Source organism: Sodiomyces alkalinus (assembly GCF_003711515.1).
Source record: "Sodiomyces alkalinus F11 unplaced genomic scaffold SODALscaffold_2, whole genome shotgun sequence".
NCBI classification, from domain to species: Eukaryota; Fungi; Ascomycota; class Sordariomycetes; order Glomerellales; family Plectosphaerellaceae; genus Sodiomyces; species Sodiomyces alkalinus.
In genome coordinates, this window is record NW_021167080.1 from 3,168,382 (window position 1) to 3,180,087 (window position 11,706).

Consider the following 11,706-nt stretch of genomic DNA (forward strand, 5'->3'; position numbering starts at 1 on the left):
ACGCGGTCTTGGTATTTCATTGCTCTGTCGGGCTGTGGAAACGATAGACATGCAAAGTCTTACACGGAATTCAGACGCTGGAGCGCATCCACAGCCGGAGCCTCCTTTGCAAGGAGATCAACCGTCTCCTTCCAAAGCTTCAACTGGGTCTGTTTTCCTGCCGGGGACAGAACGAAAGATGACGGACTGTATCATGTTAGCATTTGATGTCTGCATGTCGCCAGAATTCCAAGATGGAAAACTGGATAAGACCAACACGTACTTCTTCACCTTCTGCTCACTGATATACGCCCCCCGCACTTCGCCATGAAGCGCCGCCGCGTCCGCTATGCAATGCCCACCCTGCGCAGACGTCCACGCGATCAGGTTCACGGCCGTGGTGGCCTGCGGATCGGTCCGATGGAGCGAACTGGCGCAGAACCCCGGATTGACCGTGTTGATGACAACGTCGAGCTGGAGCTTGGCGGCGCGGTCGCTCAGCTCGCGGGTCCAGAGCACGTTGAGCAGCTTGCTGGTGCTGTAGCGCTCAATGTTCATCTTGTCGAGCCCCTTGAAGCATTCCCGGTACGCGTCCAGCTCGGCGAGCATGTGGGGGGCGTGGCGCTCCTTGAACTTGGCCCAGAAGTGGTTTTCCGAGGACACGATGGTGAGGCGTCCAGGCGTGCCGAGGGCTTTGGCGGTGCGGTCGAGGGGAGCGAGCATGTGCACGGAGAGGAGGGCGGTGCCTAGGTGGTTGACCTGCCGGGGGTTCTTGGTTCAGTCGGACAGTCCATGCATTGATGATATGTAGTAATAACATGACCATGCGGGTTATTCCAGTATTGTCCTGTGCCTTTAACAAGAGCATGAACAATTCAAGACGGATAAATTCAGGGGGATACAGAAGCAGCAGAAGCACAGAAGCAGCAGAAGCAGAACAAACCCCCCCCACTGCAGAAACACGCGACGAAATCAAAAATCCTACCTGAACATGCGCCTCGTGCCCCGTCTTCGACGCAACATAATCCACATTCTTCACCCCCGCGTTGAGGATGACAATGTCGAGACGATCCAGCCCGGACGCTCGCCTGCCGAATGCGTCGAGGCTCGCAAACGATTCGTGGTCGACCTCCCAGACCTGCACGTCGACGCCCGGCGTCTGGGCCAGGATCTGCTCCCTGGCCGCCTCGCCCTTGGCAACGGCGCGCACCGCGAGGATCAGGCGGGCCAGCCCATGCGCCGCCAGTTCTTTCGCTGCTTCCAGCCCCAGCCCGACATTGGCACCCGTCACGATGGCCGTCTTGCCGTCGAGGCGGACGTCGGCCGCCAGGGGCTTGGGCTTGATGGTGAGTTGGCGGTAGAAGAATCCTGCGAACGTGCCCATGATGTAGATGTGTCGAGGTGCAGAACGGAGCGGATGGGGAGCGAGGGGGAGGGAGATTCGTGCTTCGAGAGCACGAGGCGCGAGGAGGGTATTCGAGCGAGTTTTCGACCCTACTAGATATTCTTTCCGCCCGCAATAGGAGTAAAGACGATAATACTATGGAAAACTGCCAAGACCCTCGGCCGACGAATGTCGGTTTACCGCATTTCATGGGGCAGTTGGCGGTTGGCGGTTGGCGGTTGGCGGTTGGTTGGCAACCTTGTCCTTGGTCCTTGGTAGGTTGGTCGCAGATTTGGTCGTTGTCTCTCATTATCCCGTGCGCTTTTCCTTTTCCCTCTCTTTCCCTTGCCGTACTCCCATCAGCTGTTATGTGCTTTTCCCTCAATATGCAAGCCGCTGGTTTAGGTTAATAGTCTAACCACTGTCCATCCAGCCCCTCAGCTCTCAGCCCCTGACCATGGCCCGGCACTCCATCGGACACTACGGTGGACTGCCGGCCGCCCCTCCTTCTTTCTATTCCTTCTTGTTATCCTCGGTGACTGCTTCGGCGTGTGGACAGCGGACAGTGGACAGTGGACAGTGGCCCTGCTTTAAACGCCAGACGTTTCTACTCCGTTACCCGTACACCTTAATCCACATGCTCATCCTTCTTATAACTCACGTGGGGGGACCTACGTTTTACGCGCAAACGCTCTAAACCACTTAAAAGCTATATTAATCGATAGCTCTTTCTAAGCTCTATACGCCTATCTATAGCACTGTATCGCGTAGGCGCTATTTAGGGCGTAAAATAAGTGCGAAAACGCCTGGAAACGCACCTACGGGTGCCCCACGTGCGGGGGAAAAATCTGATATAGCCCGTGCGCCGCTAATAAAGCAGCCGCGCAGAGCCGTAGCCACTAACGCCTCGCGACCCTAGCACCCTATAAAAGACCCCAGCCATAATAATAGCCATAGTACTAGCTATAATAACGCCCTAGCCCACTATAACGCCCCCGGAACTAACCCTAAGCCCCCTATAATTATAAGGGGCTTAGGGGAGGTAGAAATAGGGGAAACCCCTAAAAGCCCTATAAATACAGGGACTTCTACCTTTATTACGCCCTTTAATTCGAAAAGGCAGCTTAGCCCTTCGACCCTAACCCCTAGAAGGTTTTCTAGGACCCGAACCGAGCCCCCCTCCGACTCTAAGGCCGAAGGCCTCTTCGAAACGCCCTCTAGGCCCCCCCCCCTGCTGAAAAACAGGGCCTTATAGGCTCTAAATAGGCTAAAAAGGCCCCTGGAACTGCTAGAAACCCCTCTACTACGCCCTAGAAGTCGACTAGTTTGGCTAGTAAGGCCTAGGCTAGGGGGCTTCTCTAGCAGGCTTTTTAGCTACTTTAATAGGCCTACGACCTCGACCCTATGCCCTAGATTAAAGCCCTATCTACAGGGCTTAAATCTGCTATCGACGGAACCCTATAAGGCTCCTAGCCCCCTATACTCGAGCAGAAAGTCGACGAACTAGCCTAAGCAGTTCGTAGGCTTATAGAATAACCTAAACCCCTTTATAGCGAGGCTATAAAGGGAAAAACAGGCTTTATAGCACCCCAGGCCCCCTAAAAGGCCTTAGCACTCTTAACCCCCCCGGCCCCCCTCCCCACGGACCCTAAAAAGGTCCCTAAGGTTATTTTATAGTCTATAGCAGGGGAAATAATCCCCCGGGAGAACTTTAATCCTCTTAAGCTCCGGAACAGGCTAAATAAGGCCCTAAAAATCTCTGCTATTACAGCTATTAGCCTATTAACTAACGGGAACCTTTTTTTAACCCCGGGCCCGAAATATAGCGTTTAGCAGCTCCTAGACTCTTAGAATCAGTGGTTTAAGGAGCTAAACCTGCCTCTTTCGCCCCCCTAACCTATAGGCGACTAGTTTAAGCTTATTATTAAATAGGTGCCTACTAGGGCCTTCGGAGGAGGGGAAACGCTATTATCCGACCCTGCCGACCCTTCCGACACACCGCTAAAAGCCCTGAACCGCAGCCTTTAACTGGGCCTAGGTTTAAAGTACCTAGTTACTAAAATCGGCACCTTTAACCCTATTAGGGTAGTAGGGAAGCCTCGCTGGCTAAGAACCCTAGACGGGCTTCACGGCACTATTATCGTTTTAGTACTAACTACTGAAGAGCAGAAATACTGCTTAAAACAGGGGCTCTATATAGCCGGCCAGCGGCTAAAGGTCTATAAATATAGGCCTATAACCCCTAGGACCCAGTACTCTAACTGCTAGAAATTCGGGTATACCCGAGGGATCTATAAGCGCCTAACTACCTGCTCTATCTACGCTATAGAGGGCTATAGCGACGAAGACCACTACTATAACGAGTACGAGGAATACGGCGACTACGAACACAGGACCTATAAGTGCCATAACTACGAGGGGGTATACCCCCCTTACAGTACAAACTACAAGGTCTTTCAAGCTATTAAACCCTAAATCCTATAAATAAAGGGTCTTTTAGTTCGAAAGAAATCCGGTTTATTCAGCATAACGTCGATAAATAGGGTCCGGCGTAGGAAGCTATCCTAGAATAGGCTTTAGAGGCTTCGGCTAATATAGTCCTTATCTAAGAGCCTTCCTACGTCCTAAAACCAGAAGGGTAGTATATTCGAAACCACCTAGCCTTCTATACTATCACGCCTATATCTCGGAAAACCCAGTTTTTTCCTATTAAACCTAGGGTCCTTACGTATATAAGAAAGGGCTCGGGTATCGAATTTTCACACCGCGAAGACCTTCTAGATAATATAGACACGCAGCTTATAGAGGTCTATTATCTGCAGACCTTCTATATCCTAAACGTCTATAATCAGATAGAGCAGAATCCCGAAATAATAGGCAGAGGGCCTTTAAGGCCCCTTAGCCCTACCCTCTCTACCTCTTCTACTTCTTCTTCCCCTTCTTTTCCTTCTTTTTCAGGCTCTCGAAGCCGACCCTGGACCGAAGATCGCGTGCTATAGGGCCTTTAGGTCCCTAAGCCGACCCTTATTATAGGGGACTTTAATAGGAACCACTAGCAGTAGAACGGGGCTACTACGAATCAGGCTTCTATTAAGGCCTAGGCCCTAGTAGACTGGTTAAATAGCCTTGAAGCCACCTGTTTAGTGGATCCTGAAGAAGTTAACCTAAACGGGGGGACCTTTTTTAGGTCTAATCTTCGTCAAAAGTCGGTTATAGACCTAGTATTTTACACGCCCGGCTTTAATCGTCTCCGCTTTTATAAGTGGGAATGTATCGAAAACACTCCCTCCTTACACCGCGCTATCCTGATTTCAGCCTCTATTCTAGGCTCTAAAAGTCTATCAAGGAATAGGCTATAATACCAGGGAAAAGGTACACCGTAGCGGATAATACTATTAGGCTTAATAGTCGTATATTTCTTAAGACTTTAACTTAAGGGAAAAAGGGTATTTTTCCCTCTACGCTAATATAGCGATTCTAAGGTTTTCGCCGAACACTTAGCGGCCCGAGTATATCTCCGACTATATATAGTGCGAATCTATAGTGCTACTCTATTCCTTATACTACCCCCTCTTTAACGGGACTAGTCCTTTAGGCCCGTTTTAGCCCCCTTAGTAGGTCCACGCGATTTAGCCTCGCGCGAAGCTTATCGTCCAGTTAGCGATTTTAATTAGTTACCGTTATAAGGCTTCCTAACCTCCTTCTATAATATTATAACTTTCTTCGTGTTAGCCGAGTAATCGGTAAACCGTTAATGGTATAAGCGCGTGGCTAACTCGCTTACCTATTATGATTCCTATTCTAGCGTCTCGTATAATAATCGGCGATTACTCGCCGTGTTTCCTAATATCACGCTTATCGCTATTCCTTCCTTTATTATTATAGTATATATTATTACTAAATTTACGGTTACTATTCTTTATACTTACCCCTTCTTTAGCTAGATTCGTAACTAAGGCGACTATTCGCCGCGTAGATAAATTTTCCTTATTCCCTTTTATAGTTATTTTCCTCTTCTTTTCCCCTTCCTTATATAATCCTTTATTCTTTATAGTACGTTCCTAACTTAACTATAACGTCGAATAATCGCCGTATAACTATTTCTATCTTTATTTTTATCTTTATTCCTAGTTATAATTAGTTTGTACCGTTAAGTATTTGGTAATATATCGCTTTTACTTAGTATACCTCGGGAGCTTCGCTCCTTACCGTATAATACTAATATTAGGTTTATCGGCGGCTACTTAACAGAGCCGCCCTACGGACGCTATATTACCTCTGTAGTAATAGATATTTATATTAATTATATTAATAATTCTAATAGTAACGCTTATTATTATATTATTTATACACGCTCTTACTAAGCTTATATATTTATAAGTTCCCCCCTTAGTTTTATCGAGCGCTTAGTATCTAATACGTTTTTAGATTCCCGATAAACTCTTAGGCGCTACCTAATAGATTTAGAATATTATAACGGGTATTATAACTCTTAAAGCTAATAGCGAGCTAATAACGCTTAGTCGCCGCTATTTCTATCTCCGCCTTTAGGCGGCCTATAAATAATTTCGTAAAGCTTTAGACGAGATTACCCGCCCGCCCGCTATCGCCGTCGCTAATCGTCTTATACTTAATAAGTTATTATTTATCCGGTCTCTCTTAACTATTAATCTTATAATACGGGTTTGTACTTACCGCTCGCCGTTTATATAGCTTCCGTTAATTTTAGTTAGGTTAATAACCTTAATATCGCTGATACTCGCGCCCTTATAGGTATAGTAATCCCGCCCTATAACCGTAGTCTTATTACCTTTACTACTTTAGTTTAGGCCGTTTATAAGCTTTATTATACCGAAGGTGGAGAATACCCCGCTAAGCGCTTAGCGAGACTAACCGGTTATACTTAGCGCGGTATAAATATATTCCCCTAGCTATTAGGCCTAAGTTAAGCTATAAACGCCGTTACTAAACCCTATTATCCCATTATATTTACCGCGTATACCGGTTATTATATATCCGCCCACGGCCCCTAAATCCATAAGTCGTCGGATAATAAGGTTAAGGTCGCTAACCCGTTACCGTAGCCCGCCGCCTCGCCTATTACCGCTAATAGCCCTAAGGCTATCGCTAAGTTATCGCCTATCGCCGTTAAGTCTAAGGATAAGGAGGAGGAAATAAAGGAGGCGGAGGAGACGGAGGAGGAGGGTATTAAGCCCGACTCTAATAATATTAAGATTTATAATCCTATCGTGATTATACCTGGTTCCTTACTTAACCCTACCTTTTCACTCTTTACGACTACCTATTTAATATTTTAATCGCTTTACCCTCTAAGGGCGCGAAGACCGTGAAAGAGAGTCACTAAGATATCTAAATATCACGAAATAAACGATCCTACCTTCAATTTCGATAAGGCTACTAGCTAGTTTAAGCGATAGCTACGCGATAGCGAAACCGCCTTTATAGAGGACGCCGACGAGGAATATAACGGGAATACGCCGGGAACTAACACTATTCCTACTACTCCTACCTCTACTACCGTACCGGCACCTATTCCTGCCCCTACACCTACTCCTATCGCTAGCACTACCTCTACTACTACCTCTACCCCTATTACCGTCCCTATTCCTCCTATAACTATAACAAGACCCGTATAGGATCCCAACCTGCCCCCGCACGTAGACATTAACCTAGCTATACTAACGGATAAATAACTAGACGAACGCGTTAAATAGATAAAGGTATAGAACCACCGTAAGCGTAAGCTCGTTTATCTTACTAAGCTAGAAGCGAATACTGCTACCGTCGCTACTACTGCTACCGCCTCTATTAATCCCGCTATCGATTCCTACCGAGCCGATATTACCCACCGTCGTATAGCTAAACCTTAATATTATATTATCGTAACCCTAACGGGATCCTAGTATACCCACGATATATCCACGACGTCTTTTATACACGGGTCCGCTATATAGGCTAAGTTTAATTTCCCTTTACCTAAATAGGATAACGTATCCTAGGCTAAGTATCGCACGTTTATCTAAGAAACGAATTAATAATTTAACCTAGACTCTTAGTCCTTCCCTATAGACGCTATAAAGAATTACTTCGTTATATCGTGCCTCCCCCACCACTTTAAGGAACGCTAGTAGACTAAACTACGATATAAGTACGATAGCGACTCTAATAGGGTTAGCTAGGCCGTACTATAGGCTTAGTTATCTTATTAGGTTAACGATAACGATACCCGCCTACGGGAGGTAGTAGTATAGATCCAGAGCGAGTCTATCTTATTTTAGAGAGAGGGCGAGTCCTACGCTAAGTTTATATAGTGGTAGGAAGCCCTAGAGTCGGAACTACCGGGCGAGCTCCCGGACTAGTAGAGGATATAGATAGTGCTAATAAGGGTCCTCCTACCTATCCAGGACTATATAGTGTTTATAGGGGTTCCTAAGGACTACTAAGACCTAGCCCCGGCCTGCTATAGGGCTAAGGCTTTAACCGTTAACGATAGGCTAGCCGTTACTCGAGCAGACTTTTAGTCCACTACTTAATAACGTTATTTCCGTTCGCGCGCCCTAGGATAAAGTACCTAAACAGCCACCTACGGTTCCACTAGTATCCCCGCGTCTACTCCTATATCTGCCCCTACGCCTACCCTAACCTCTACTCCTAGCTACCCTATACGCCCTAAACTATTATCGTACCTCGACTCTATCACTTACTATAACTATAACTAAAAGGGGCACTACGCTACTATATACCTTAGCCCTCTGGCATAGCGTTCGAGTAATAGTAACCCGAATACCTAACCGGTATCTATATCCCGCCCCACGGTCGGCTATATTACGGACGAGGTGCCTTAGGAACTATACCCGCTTCGGACTACCCCTACTACTATACTAGTAAAGGCACGTATATCCTTTCGCCGAGGTAAGGGATAGGTATAAACGTCGGCCCTCCTTAACGGAGGCGCCGATATTAACGTGCTAGATCGGTCCCTCCTAAGACTTAGTTAGGTCCCCGAGGGATCCCTGATCCCGGTGTCCTGGATTACGGAAGGATAAACGAAGATAACCTTTAGGTCCCTCCACAGGATTATTACCACTACCGACTATTAGAATCGGAAGAAAATACAGCGCGTTGAGTTTTACGTTATAGACCTCGATCCCTAGGGCGTAAAGATTATCTTAGGGAGGCCGTGGCTTATAGCCGTTAACCCTACGTTAATTAGTAATACAGTATATAGACTTATCCCTTAACCTACGTAGAGCTCGGTATGGTTACGTTACCGAGAGAACGATATAGGGTAGTTAGATAAGCTAAGTCTATCCTTACTCTAACCTATATAGGTTCTACGCGGGTTCTACGTATCGGCTATATCGGCCTTAATGGCCTAGAAAACCCTTTAGTGGGATATAGAGATATATTCTTAAATAGGGTCTACCCTAGCCTAGATAAGGACCTAATAGCTACCCCTACGCTACCGGAATAGTATTAAGATTTCGCTAACGTTTTTAACGTCGAAAATACCGGGCGGCTACCGACGCACTAGTAGTAGGACCACGTCGTTAAAATCGAGGAAGGGAAGAAGCCCCCTTACGGACCGATTTACCCATTTACCGTGCAGGAATTAGAGGTGCTACGCTAGTATCTATAGGATACCGTTACGAAAGAGTGGATTAGACCGTCCACTAGTCCGGCCGGCGCGCCTATCCTATTCGTCCCTAAAAAGGGTAGTAAGCTACGTCTTTATATTAACTATAGAGGGTTAAATAAGGTGACCGTTAAGGACTATACCCCCCTACCCCTAATCCACGAAATCCTAGATCGGTTATCGTTAGCGTAGTACTATACTAAGCTAGATCTTAAAGATACGTACTATCGGTTACGGATTCGGGAGGGCCATAAGTGGAAAACGGCGTTCCGGATAAAATATAGCCACTACGAATACCTTATTATACTATTCGGGTTAACTAACGCCCCCGCGAGCTTTTAACGGTATATTAACTAGGCGTTAACAGGCCTCGTCGATACTATCTATATAGTCTACCTTAACGATATCCTTATTTATAGTAAGGACTTAGTTACCCACCGCGTGCACATTCGCGAGGTCCTTATAAGGCTTAGGTAGTAGTCCCTATATACTAACCCTAATAAGTATAAGTTCGAGACTAAAAACGTTAAATTCCTCGGGTTTATCTATAGCCTAGATAGGGTATATATAGACCCGGCCCGCGTTAAGGCTATCCATGACTAAGAACTCCCTAATAGTATTAAGAAAATACAGGTCTTCCTAGGCTTTACGGGTTTTTATAGGCGTTTTATTAAGAACTACTCTAAGGTGGCCGCCCCTCTTATAGACTATCTAAAAGGGGGACCCACTAAGGGCTATACCGGGATTATAGTACTATCCCCGTAGGCTTAGTCCGCGTTTAAGGAGATAAAGCTACTATTCCAGAAAGCGCCGGTCTTACGGTATTTTAACCCCGCTCTACTAATACGTATTAAGCCCGATACTTCTACTTTTATAATTAGGGCCGTTATTAGTTAGCCCGAGGATTGGCTCTAAAGACCCGTTACGTTTATATCTTATAAGCTCCGCGGCGCCGAGCTTAATTATAGTATACCCGATTCTAAGCTTATAGCTATTATTAAGTCTTTTCGGACGTAGCGGCATTATATAGCCTATAGTCAAAGCCCTATAGTAGTCCTAATAGACTACCTAAACTATTAATACCTGCTGGATAAGCCGAAGCTTAAGGGGCAGCACACGCGGTAGCTTAAGGAGCTCGCCCCGTTTGATTTTAAGATTCGGCACCGCCCGGGGACGTTAAACCCTGCGGATAGGTTATCCAGGAAGCCCTAATATACGCCCTATAAGCGCGCCCTAGTTACTAACCGGGCTAAGGTGGTAGAGTCTTTTTCTAAGCGTTTTATAGGCTATATCGGGAATTAGGGTGGTTCCCGTAATAGCCCCGGGTATAATTTTCCCGCTCCTCCTACCTTAGTAGTTAAGACGTAAGCGGATACCCTTTTTTTAGAACCCGCTCCTCCCACCTTAGTGGTTAAGACGTAAGCGGATAACCTTTCTCCCTCTATAGAGTCTACTTCGAAGCGTTTTTCCTTAGGCCTATATAGGACCTAGTATAGTACCCGCGCTATTCCCGCTCCTCCCACCTTACCGGAAAAGATAGTCGAGACGTAACGGATAATCTTTCTTTAAAGCCCTTATCGAGACGTCTTATTTTAGGTCTTATCGGGAACTAGCGTGGTTCATGTACTACCCCCGAGTCTAACCCTATTATCCCTATTATCGATTCCCCTACCCTACTAGAAAAGGTAGTAAAGGCGTAAGCGGAAGACCCTTTTTACGCCTGTTAGCGAGAAGCCCACGGCGATAATACTATATACGGATAATGGTCTAGGAGTAGTGGTATCCTTTATTTTAAGAATCATGTTTTTATACTAAACTACTCTAGCCTCCGTTAGAAGGTCCTATAATATTTCTATAATAGACTTAGCGTGGGTTATTATAGGGTTATAAGGACTATTCAGAGGATTTCGGACTTCTACTTTTAGGATTATTTACCTAAGGATATCCGGTAGTTCGTGCCCACCTATACTATCTATTAGCATACTAAGCCGCGGTACTATAAGTCGTATAGCGAACTAGCGAGTCTTTTAATGCCTTAGCGCCCCTTTATAGAGATATCTATTAACTTTATCACGGGCCTACCGCCGGTTTATAGCGCGGCTATAGATAAAAAGCGGGATACTATTCTTATAGTAGTATACCGCCTAATAAAGTACTCGATTTATATCCTCTTAAGTAGTGGCCTGATAGCAGAAGGACTTACTAAGTCGCTATAGTATCACGTCTTCCGCACTTTCGGCCTACCTAACGGTATTATCTCGGACTAAGGCTTACTATTTATAAGTCGCTTTTAGGTAACCTTATATCGGTACCTCGGCACCGCGCGACGTCTATCTATAGCGTGGTACCCGTAGACGGATAGATAGACAGAGCGGCAAAACCAGAACCTTAAGCACTATCTTCGCGTTTTCTACTCGTAGGAATAGGATAACTAGGTTAACCGACTACCGCTCGCAGAATTCACCTATAATATAGCGTGGCACTCTACGATATATTACACCCTATCTAATACCCTAATAGGCTATAACCCTTAAGGCCCTAATAAAGTATAGCTCCTAAGGGTAAACAAGGTCCACGCCGCTAAAGCAGAGCGCCGTGCGGAGTACTTATAGCCTAGCGCCGATCTATCTCGGACCTTATTAAAAGGGCGTAGGCCTCCTATAAACGGTATTATAATAACGGTCGT

General features: G+C 46.1%; 1 protein-coding gene across 1 annotated transcript; it reads right to left on the minus strand.

Annotated features, from left to right (window-relative positions):
- Positions 1–59: 59 nt before the first annotated feature.
- On the minus strand, positions 60–1,363 carry SODALDRAFT_272525 (short-chain dehydrogenase/reductase SDR; the record flags this gene model as incomplete). Its single annotated transcript, XM_028607837.1, has 3 exons — positions 60–186; positions 263–738; positions 965–1,363. 3 exons carry the CDS (start codon positions 1,361–1,363, stop codon positions 60–62), a joined length of 1,002 nt encoding a protein of 333 aa, XP_028468592.1.
- Positions 1,364–11,706: the final 10,343 nt, after the last annotated feature.